The following is a 10872-nucleotide window of genomic DNA, read 5'->3' as shown; positions in this document are numbered from 1 at the left end:
GCAAGAAGCAAGGGCGCACGCCCAGCTCGTACGCCAAGCCTCTCAGCCCGGAAGTGACTGCTCCGCGAAGGCGCCTCGCTCCCTAAGCTTGACGGGATTGGAGGCTGAGTGTGAGGTCATCACTAGGCGCCGGCCGGGAACGGGAAGCCCAGGTATGAGGCTGTTGCCAGTGGGTTCGATCTACTCTCTAGAGTTTTTTTCTCTTTTTCGACTAATGGCCTTGAGTCGGCTTTCCTTGGCCTCTCTTCCTACGGAGTTTCCTGTTTCATTTGCTTCCTGCTCAATCTGCAGTTTGTGCATGGCAATTCCCTTTTTGCTCGCCAGTTAGTTCGTGCACCTTTACTTTTATTGGACCCATTTTCTTTACCTTTGGGCAGTTGAGAACCTCTTGTCTTGATCAGGTTAGATAGCATTTGACTTATTTACTTTATTTTTTTGGTGTTTCGAAACACGGTTACTATGTGTAGCTTTGATTGTCCTGAACGAGCTCTGTAGACCAGCCTGGCCTTCAACTCAGAGATCTTCCTGCCTCTTCCTCCCGAGTGCTAGGATTAGGATTAAAGACTCCAGTCTTTTGGGGGACAGGACCGTAGGGACTCCCCGAACATCTGTACCAGTACTCCTTTCTAAAAGTAAGGTGACAAAATTTGCTTCGTAAATACGCGGCGAAAAACAAGTTTAGATAATCCCAAAGTGTCATTTAAATAGTAAATGTCACAATCTTTTTGGATAAAATATAGTGCGCTCAGATCCATCTCTTAGTAAAAAGATTAAGGAAATGTGTTTTGTGTTCTGTTTTAATTTGTTAAACAGTCCCAGGTAGGAGAATAAAGTGGAGGCATAATGATGGTTTTCAGGGAGGAAAAGAAATCCTGCATTATTTAGTCATACTATGTTTCCAAAATTTAAAGAGTACTTAGAAAAAGAATAATAGAGGGTTGGAGTGATGGCTGAGCGGATAAGAGCACTTGCTGCCCTTGGAGAGGAACAGGTTTCATTCCCGGCACCCAGGTGGAGACTCAAGGCCACCTGTAACTGCAGTCTGAGGTGAGCCGAGGCCTCTACTGGTTTCATACATGCCTGAGATGTACATGCCGTGCACAGAAAGTCAAATAAAAGAAGAACTACAGGGTGAGCATGCATGGTAAGAGGTCGTTTAATCTGGCTTTATAATTCTCTACTGAATGATTACTATAATAATAGGGCTCACAGGCTCAGTAGTCAACTCAGTGTCATGCAATCCTTATGTAGTAAGAAGTCTTGCCTGAGATCCACCTATGTGTAATTCACTTCCTGTTTTTTAGTAAAAACAAATGGGCAGCGACTACTCCCTACTCTGGTGTAATCTCACGCTTATCACTCGCCGATCCCATCCTCAGAACGCCTTCCACCTAGTTAACCACAAGCTTGTCTGTTTCGTCAGTGCCAATGCCACAGTCTCCTAGTTTTAGTTTTTTCCAGTCTGTCCACATCAGGACTCGCTTTAGGAAACCCAAATCTTTGAGAAAGTGTTGACCATCTCTCTGTGGTTCCTGCGCGGTGACCCAGATTTTGTCTGAATGGCAGTTACGTTTCTTTTAACTGGTAGATCTGAAAAGGAGGGAAAGAACTACACAGAATGATGATATAGAAAGGCATGGATAAGGCACTATGGTACAAAGAGTCTATAGCTCTGACTGCCTGGGAACCTCAGGCGAGAGACCACACGAGCCAGGAATTTAGGACTGGGTAAAACAGAGTCAGTCAGTTTCTGCTTCTCCCTCTCTCCGAGGCTTGTACACTTAAATAGCAGAAATCTATAAATAAAGGTGTGACTGAAGAAAAGCATTAATGGTAGAGATCATTCATCATTTATCACATATTGTTATCTTGTCTCCCTTCAGGTAAGTCTTTGAAGGATCTAATGATATCATTCTGTTCTCTATCCCGCAACCACCAGACGGACTTTGTGTAGCCCTGGCCGTGCTGGAACTCACTCTGTAGAACATGTTGGCCTCTAACTCAGAGATCTACCTGCATCTGCCTCCCGAGTGCTGGGATTAAAGGTGTGTGCCACCTTTGCCTGGCTGTTGTCCTTTACCCGTTATTCAGGTGACTTAGAGGCATATTACCACTCAGCTAACATCAGGGTAATCTCAAAGCAGAAAAGGGTTGCCTTTCTCACTCACTCTCTTGTTTTCTCGTCACCAGTCTTTTCACTGTTTATGAGCCACACCTTGTTCCCTGCCCATGTCCTTACGCACTCTACCTGCTCAGAGCTGCCCCTTGTGGCATCCCACCCTTTAATAAAACGCTCTTAGCATACCTCACTTTGTTCTTATGCACTCTGTGATCTCATCAGGAGTTAGAGGAAGTGACCTATTATTTAATTAAAGTAATCCATAATTGGATATGAGTAAACTCTGTGCTTTACCCTTTTAAGCAACTGCACAGGAAAAGGCCAATGTACTGACTTGGTAAACAAGTGAGAGAATATTGACCTTAACCTATTTCTACTAGATTGTCTGGTCCAAGTGTAGAAAACCAAGAACAGTGGATTGCAGATTATTTATGTCTAGATTGTTTTGACTTAACTTTTAAGAACATTTTCCCCATAGCCATTTTGCCACAGCATTCTGAGTGTTTGACCCTTTTTCCCCCCTCAAAGGTCTCAATATGTGGCCCAGAGTGGTCGAGAACTCAAAATCTTCCTGTCTCAGCCAGATTACAGGTGCTGTGCCACCTGTTCTGGCTTGTTTAACACTTATGATAATGGTCTTTGGATATGTTTTACAGACCAAGTAAACAAATGATTTTGGAGGGCTGGAGAGATGGCTCAGAGGTTAAGAGCACTGACTCCTCTTCCAGAGGTCCTGAGTTCAATTCCCAGCAACCACATGGTGGCTCACAACTATCTGTAGTGAGATTGGATGCCCTCTTCTTGTGTGGAGGCGTACATGCTGATAGAGCACTTGTATATATAAAATAAATAAATCTTTAAAAAAAAACAATCAAAAAACCGAATGATTTCGAGGGCTTTAGTTGGATCACTAATAAATATTATGCATGATAATTGTTGATTGGTTAGAGTGAAAAGGCTCACTGGATATTTATTCTAACAAATTTTTTTTATTTGATATGTATGAGTATGTATTCATGTGTACCGTGTACATTTCTGGTGCTCTCAGAGGGTCAAAGAAAGCACTGGGGGGCCGGAGAGATGGCTCAGTGGTTAAGAGCATTGCCTGCTCTTCCAATGGTCCTGAGTTCAATTCCCGGAAACCACATGGTGGCTCACAACCATCTGTAATGAGGTCTGGTGCCCTCTTCTGGCCTGCAGACATACGCACAGACAGAATATTGTATAAATAATTAATAAATAAATAAATAAATATTTTTTTTAAAAAAAAAAGAAAGAAAGCACTGGATCCCTTGGTGTTGGAGTTACTCTGGTATCCAAATCAGTCCTCTGCAAAAGCAACAAATCAGGTTCTCTTAACCACTGGACCACCTCTGTGGCCCCAGATGAATATATACATTCTTGAGGTTTTCCTAACTTTTTTTAGATTTATTATTTATTATGTATATAGTATTCTGCCTGTATGTCTGCTGCAGGCCAGAAAAGGGCAACAGATCTCATTATGAATGATTGTGAGCCACCATATGGTTGCTGGGGATTGAACTCAGGACCTCTGAAAGAGCAGCCAATGCTTTTAACTGCTGAGCCGTCGCCCCAGCCCTGGCTTTCCTAACTTTTTTAACAGTCCCATTAATAGTTCTTTATTATTTTTCTGATTATATAAGTGATCAATGAATACCCATGCGAGTTAGAGTCTGGAAATTTAGTGTCCTTGTGTGTCCTCCCCCATCCCCTAGTGCTTAAGAGTTGTACTGTTCTTGGGTCTTTAATTAAGGATTAATGAAAAGATTTACTACTAGATCCATTATGGAGAAAATGATCAGAACTATATTGTTGTCTGTAATAGCCCTCTTAACCATAAAATCTATTCATTGACTAACTTCTCATGTTTTGGGGTAGAAATTAGCGAAAAGTGCCTTTAAAATTGAGTCAATCGGGACTGGAGAGATGACTCAGCAGTTAAGAGCACTGACTGTTCTTCCAGATTACCCAGGTTCAATTCCTAGCATCCATGTGGCCGCTCACAGCTGTCTGTGAGGGATCTGATGCCCTCACACCAGTGCACATAATATTAAATAAATTATTTTAAAAAATAAATAATATTGAGTTAATGTCTTCCAAAAACAAACAAACAAACAAGAAAGGATAAAATTAGTAAGATTAGGAAACCTGCAAAAGCTTACACCTGCTAGTCAGCAGGTATTTGTGTCTCCTGTGCATAGCTATGCTAGACACGGCTTATGTTTACCCAGAGTTTTGTAGGTCTAGTCTTTAAATGTCTTTTGAGAGGAGAGGACAAGGGGATAATTGAGCTTTTAAACTCTCTTTAAAAACTGTTGAAGTGTTTGTTATATTTGTCTCATCGCTTCAGGTTCTGGTATAAGATCTGATACATGTTTTCTCCCTCTTCAGAGTTCTGCGGGCCATCATGGCAGTCAAGTGGACCGGTGGACACTCTTCTTCTGTCCTCTGCCTAAACGCAAGCAAAGATGGGCTGGTGGCTTCAGGAGCAGAGGGTGGAGATCTTGTGGCTTGGGGTGAAGATGGGACTCCATTAGGACACATGCAGTTGGAAGGGGCTGATGATGTTACCAGCGTCCTGTTTTCGCCCTCCTGCCCCACCAAGCTCTATGCCTCCCATGGAGAAAGCATCAGTGTACTAGATGTCAGGTCTCTTAAAGGGGCCCTGGACCATTTTCATGTGAATGATGAAGAAATCAATTGTCTTTCACTAAATGAAACGGAAAGTCTGCTGGCTTCTGCTGATGACTCTGGAGCAATCAAAATCCTGGACTTGGAAAAGAAGAAAGTCACCAGGTCCCTGAAGAGACATTCTAACATCTGTTCCTCTGTGGCTTTCCGACCTCAGCGGCCTCAGAGCCTGGTGTCATGCGGCCTGGATATGCAGGTGATGTTTTTGCAAAAAGCACTTGGGTAATTTCTGAGCAGGATTTGCTAACAAAATCAAATAGGTATTTGGTTGGTTTCCTTGGCAGTTCTGGGAATTGAACTGAGGGCTGTACATGATTAACGTGTACTCTTCCACTGAGCTGTATCCCCAGCTCCTAGAATCAAATTATTTTGGTTTTTTTTTTTGTTGTTGTTGTTGTTGTTTCGAGATAGGGTTTCTCTGTGGTTTTCGATCCTGTCCTGGAACTAGCTCTTGTAGACCAGGCTGGTCTCGAACTCACAGAGATCCGCCTGCCTCTGCCTCCCAAGTGCTAAGATTAAAGGCGTGCGCCACCACCGCCCGGCTTTTTTTTTGTTTTGTTTTTTTGTTAGAATCAAATTATTGAACAAGTATTTTCTAGTCTATCCTAACATTTCTTATCCAGTAATGAACTATAGCCTTAGTTCTACCTTGAATGCTAGCCCGACAGAACCTACTCTATTTTATTCATTAGCGCTTTGTCTTCCTTTGCCCATCATTAGACATTCTAAGACCTTAGGATTCAAATGCCTGAATGTAAAAATTGCTTTAAACAAAGAAGGGGTAGTTTTATGTCAGCAAAACAGACAGGGGGCTACTGAATGTAGAGTTGATCCACACACACTCTAGAAACTCTTTTTGTCATTGTTTTTCAAGACAGAGTTTCTCTGTATAACACCCCTGGCTGTCCTGGAACTCTCTGTAAACCAGGCTGGTCTCGAACTCACAAAGACTCACCTGCCTTGGCCTCCTGAGTGCTGGGCTTAAAGGTGTGTGCTACTACGCCCAGCTTCTAGAAACTCTTAAATGGTTTGAATGTGTGTGAGGACGGGAGATGGAGCAGAAAACCTTGAAAACACGTTACTTGAAATGCTTGTGGGTGACCAGAAGCAGAGCACAGTGTGCAGTGATGGACTCTGGAAGCAACATCACAAATTAGCCTGCCTTCAGAGGAGACTGCTAGGGAGGAGATGGAGGTGTGAAGCACATTATACAGGGAAAGCTGGTGGGGTTTAATTTTGTGTTCTCACAGGAGCGGGTCTTGGATTAATATGAGAGGTTTTAGATAGCTTGAACTTTCCCAAAGCAACTGTCCTTCCTCCTGCAAGAGAAAGATCTCATCACTAGGGCTGAGAGCTTAGGACTTTTAAGTGCTTTTCACTTTGCAAATACTAGTCTTCATTCTAGTCGTGCCCTCCTAATTCTTGTTCCGTCTCAAAATTTCATTTTATGTGTACAGATGTTTTGCCTGCATGTATGTATGTGCACTGGCTTTGGGCCTGGTATTTGCGCAGGTCAGAATTGAACGTTGGATACTCTGGAGCTACAGTTACAGACAGTTGGGAGCTGTCACATGGATGCTGAAGTTTAAACCAGAGTCCTCTTGAAGAGCAGTTTGCTTAACTGCTAAGCCTTATCTCTAGCCACCTGTTGTTCCTTTTTAAAAATTATTATTAGATGAACCACCTGCCTAGAAGCAGCCTTAATTCTCTGCCCTCCAAATTCAATGCTTTTTCTCTATTATAAGAGTTACTTAAAGTATCATCTATGCTTGAAGTAGTGGTGTACACATTTAATCTCAGCCCCTCTCCTGGGAGGCAGAAACAAGCAGATCTCTGTGATTTGGAGGCCAGATAGAGCTACATCATAGCAAGTTCCAGGACAGCCAGAGCTATGTAATAGAGAAACCCTGTCTCAGAAACAGCAACAGCAGCAGCATCAGTGTTGCCAGGTGGTGATGGCGGACATCTTTAATCCCAGCACTCTCAGGAGACAGAGGCAGGTGGGTCTCGGAGTTTGAGGCCAGCCTAGTCTACAGAGCAAGTTTTAGGACAGCCAAGACTACACAGAAAAATCCTGTCTTGAAAAACTGGAGGGAAAATCAGTATCCATCATAGCAGCGTTGGAGGGCATGGCAGTGGAATTAGTAGATGTCCTATGTGCGGGGCCACGTCCCAAATAGTAAAGAAGCCCTGGAAAATATTTGCAGTGCCTCTGTAGAAACTCTATACAGAATCATTCGATATAGAATTATTCTGGGTGTTTTTGTTTTTCAAGACAGGGTTTCTTTATGCTGCTCTGGCTGTCCTGGAACTAGCTTTGTAAACCAGGCTGGCCTCTAACTTAAGAGATCCGCTTGCTTCGCCTCCAGCCACTGGGGTTAAAGGTGTGTGTCACCACCAGGATCCATCTGTATTTATAGGACACAGTTTCCCTACAACCTACATCTAGGTCTTGACAAACCCTCCCTAAACCTGCATTCTCTACCCTCAGGTTGGATCTTCCTCCGATTTTTAAGAAGCGTCTGTGTAGCCAGGTGACTTGGCTATAAATATTCAGATATAGTGTGTTTTGTTCTTTCATCCTTTGGCTATACCAAATTTCATCACTGACTCGTTAGTCGTTAGGTGTGGCAGTGAGATCTGCACAAGTGACCAGTAATAGATTGGAAATAGGCCGAAGAGAGGCTCATTGATAAGAGTTCACTCTGCTCTTGCAAGAGGACCTGAGTTGGCTTCCCAGCGCCCATGTTAAATGGCTCACAACTGCCTGTAACTCCAGCTGCAGAGGATCTAACGCCCTCTTCTGCTTGTGAGGCACTAGTATTCACACATGCATACACAGAATAGTAAAATAAATCTTTCTGGGGTGGACATGGTTGTACATGCCATCTCAGCATTTGGAGGCAGAGGCAGATCTCTATGAGTTCAAGGCCAGCCCGGTCTATGTAAGTGAGACCTTGTCTCCAAAACAACAACAAAAACCCAACTTTTTTTAAAAAATGGACATCAAGAATTTGGTATTTTGTCTCCATTTCTATGTGAGACATTTTAGGGGCTTGAGAACATTCTTAAATATGCTATAAAAGGCAGGGCTAGATAACTGCTATTTTGATTTGCCTGGTAAAGTTTCATTGTATAGCAGAGGACGACCTTGAATCCCTACCTCTACCTTCCTAATGCTTGGTTTGCTGGCTCGTACAACAGTACTTATCCCAAAATAAGATTTTTCACTCAATTAAAAAAGTCTGAGCTAGACATGGTGATGCATGCTTGTGATCCTGGCCCTGGGCAAACAGGCAAAAGGGTCACGATGAGTTCACAGCCAGCTGTCTACATAGTCACACCTGGTTTGAAACAAACCAAGAATTTGTTTGGCAAATCAAATAGGAAATGTTATTTTGTTTTTTGAGACAAGGTCTCACTAATGCATTGGCTGGTCTGTAATTGGCTCTGTAGACGAGGCACCTTAGACTCATAGAAACCCACCTGCTTCTTCCTCCTGAGTGTTAGGGTTAAAGGCATGTGCCACCATGCTAGCTGGCTTGTTTGTTTTTCTCTTTCTTTTTCTTTTTTTTTTTAATCTTCCTTCCTTCTTCTCTTCTTTTGTTTGTTTGTTTGTTTGTTTGTTTGTTTGTTTGTTTTTCGAGACAGGGTTTCTCTGTGGTTTTGGAGCCTGTCCTGGAACTAGCTCTTGTAGACCAGGCTGGTCTCAAACTCACAGAGTTCCGCCTGCTTCTGTCTCCCAAGTGCTGGGATTAAAGGCGTGCGCCACCACCGCCCGGCTCTTCTCTTCCTTTTTTTCTCTAAATTTGGTGAGTGATGCTGGGGCTTGTATCCAGGGTTTTGCAGGTGTCAAATAAATGCTTCTGCCACTAAGCTGTGTCCTCAGCCCAACAAGTATACTTTCACGGAGTCTTTCCAGTAACAGTTTTTAGTCTCTGGCTTTGTAAATCCTACGTCTGCCTCTATATTCTCATTTCAGTCTAGTGTCAAGTAGCAGCTTTTGACCATTTTAAATGGTACAGGAACTGCATGATATTTATTAGCAGCTCAGTAAGCACTGTAATTGACCAACAAGGCTAGATCACTGTGTGACTGTGTAACTTTGCCTTGTTTAAAGGTGATGCTGTGGAGTCTTCAAAAAGCCCGACCCGTCTGGATTACAAATTTACAGGAGGATGAAACAGAGGAAACAGAAGGGCCCCAGTCCCCTGGTCAGCTCCTAAACCCTGCGTTAGCCCACTCTGTCTCGGTGGCATCGTGTGGAAATATTTTCAGCTGTGGTGCAGAGGATGGTAAGGTGCGCATCTTCAGGGTGATGGGAGTCAAGTGTGAGCGAGAATTGGGATTTAAGGGTCATACTTTGGGGGTATCCCAAGTCTGTTTTCTGCCTGAGTCCCATCTGCTGCTTACTGGAGGGAACGATGGAAAGATACGGCTGTGGGATGTGAGCAGTGAAATGGAGAAGAAACAGAAGAGTCCTGGAAAACACACCCACAGGAAGAAAGCAAAAGGAGCAGCTTGCCCCAAGCAGGGTGGGAACTCAAGCACCGCAGGAGCGGATGAGGAGAAGCATGCAAAGATTCTGCCAAAGCTCGATATTGAACATGGAGAAAAAGTGAACTGGCTCTTGAATACAAAAATAAAGGGGCAGCAAAGTATATTAGTGGCCGATCAGACGAGTTGTATATCTTTGTATCCCTTAAGTGAACTTTAGGGCCAATAAAAAGCACTGTAAGAACTCTGATCAAGTCTTTTTGGTTTTTTGTTTGTTACCTCCTTACTTATTAAGACATCCTCACATTTGTAGCCCAAGCTAGCCTGGAACTCACTACATAGCACAGGCTGGCCTCAAACTTGTAGCAACCCGGGGCTGGAGAGATGGCTCAGTGGTTAAGAGCAATGACTGCTCTTCCAGAGGACCCGGGTTCAATTCCCAGCACCCACATGGCAGCTCACAACTGTCTGAAGATCCAGTTGCAGGGGATCTGACACCTTCACACCAATGCACATAAAATAAAAGTTAAATAAACTCTAAAAAATATTAAAAAAAAAAACAACAATTTGTAGCAATCCTCTTGTCTCAGCCTCTAAATTCTGAGGCATGAACCACCTTGTACTCCCTGCTGATAACCTTATTTTTTAGGTTAAAAAAAAAATCTTGCTTTAAACTATTTGCCATGTGTAGAATCATATTAATTTGAACATAAGAAGATTGTTGGATAATATTTCATATAGTAAGTGACATTCGAGTTTGGGTATAGAGATTGAGTATTAACTATTTACCAACTGTTCACTGACTTAATTGTGCCAGATATTTTACACAAAATTTCATTTTTCCTCATATAAAGTTTGGGGCTTTTACTGTGTTCTTGTCTTACTTTGATTTCTCTTCTGATATACAAGCACACATGTAGACAGAACACTGTATACATAATAAATCAATCTTAAAAAAATAATGTCTTAGAAGTAATAAAATATCCAGGTAGATGGTGCATGCTTGTAATCCCAGCATTCAAGAACTTGACTGATTTGAACTACTTAGTGAGACCTTGTCACAGAGAGAGAAGTTAAAAAAGGGAGGAGGAAAGGAAGGAGAGATGGAGACAGATAGGGGAGGGAAGGAAAAGAAGGGTTTCTGGTTGTTTTTTTTGTTTTTTGTGGGGTATTTTTTTTGTTTTTGTTTTTTTTGTTTTTGTTTTTGTTTTTGAAGCAGGGTCTTTCTGGATGTTTTGTTGTTCACTGTGTAGACCAGGCTGGCCTTGAGCTCACAGAGATCCTCCTGCCTCTGCCCCTTCCCAACACTCTTATTGGGATTGAAGGGGTGCTCCACCACACCCAGTCAGATATTTTTCTAATGTCTAATAAAATGTAGACTGCTGACGAAGGTCCAGTTATTAACTGGCCAATGGCCTGAATGAGGCAGGCCTAGGGTTTGTTTGGTTTTTTTGCAGTCATACATTCAAAAAATTCTTTGGTTGTTTGGTAGACATACAGCACAGACCCCTATGTAATCATCATTTATATAAGAGTAAGTACCC

General features: G+C 42.7%; 1 protein-coding gene across 4 annotated transcripts; it reads left to right on the top strand.

The window, feature by feature from the left end:
- The first annotated feature begins 18 nt into the window (after window positions 1–18).
- On the top strand, window positions 19–9560 carry Wdr53 (WD repeat domain 53). 4 transcript variants are annotated; one of them, XM_057764854.1, is made up of 3 exons: window positions 19–152; window positions 4532–5027; window positions 8952–9560. In XM_057764854.1, the coding sequence occupies exons 2-3, from the start codon at window positions 4548–4550 to the stop codon at window positions 9546–9548; spliced, it is 1077 nt and encodes a 358-aa protein (XP_057620837.1). In that variant the 5' UTR covers window positions 19–152; window positions 4532–4547; the 3' UTR covers window positions 9549–9560. The 4 variants fall into 4 exon arrangements, with proteins under 4 accessions (XP_057620837.1, XP_057620839.1, XP_057620840.1 ...); XM_057764856.1 differs by having other exon boundaries at window positions 143–401; XM_057764857.1 differs by lacking the exon at window positions 19–152 and adding an exon at window positions 445–1131.
- The last annotated feature ends 1312 nt before the right edge of the window (window positions 9561–10872 follow it).

The sequence above is a fragment of the Chionomys nivalis genome, chromosome 3 (assembly GCF_950005125.1).
Source record: "Chionomys nivalis chromosome 3, mChiNiv1.1, whole genome shotgun sequence".
Classification (NCBI taxonomy): domain Eukaryota; kingdom Metazoa; phylum Chordata; class Mammalia; order Rodentia; family Cricetidae; genus Chionomys; species Chionomys nivalis.
Note: the sequence above shows the minus strand (reverse complement) of the source record. Positions and strands in the feature narration are given on the sequence as shown.

Bases quoted from the DNA above. Each gene is read 5' to 3' on its own strand.
- Wdr53 (XM_057764854.1), top strand. From the start codon at position 4,548: ATGGCAGTCAAGTGGACCGGTGGACACTCTTCTTCTGTCCTCTGCCTA. The intron at 5,028-8,951 runs GTGATGTTTTTG...CCTTGTTTAAAG, and splicing joins CATGCGGCCTGGATATGCAG to GTGATGCTGTGGAGTCTTCA.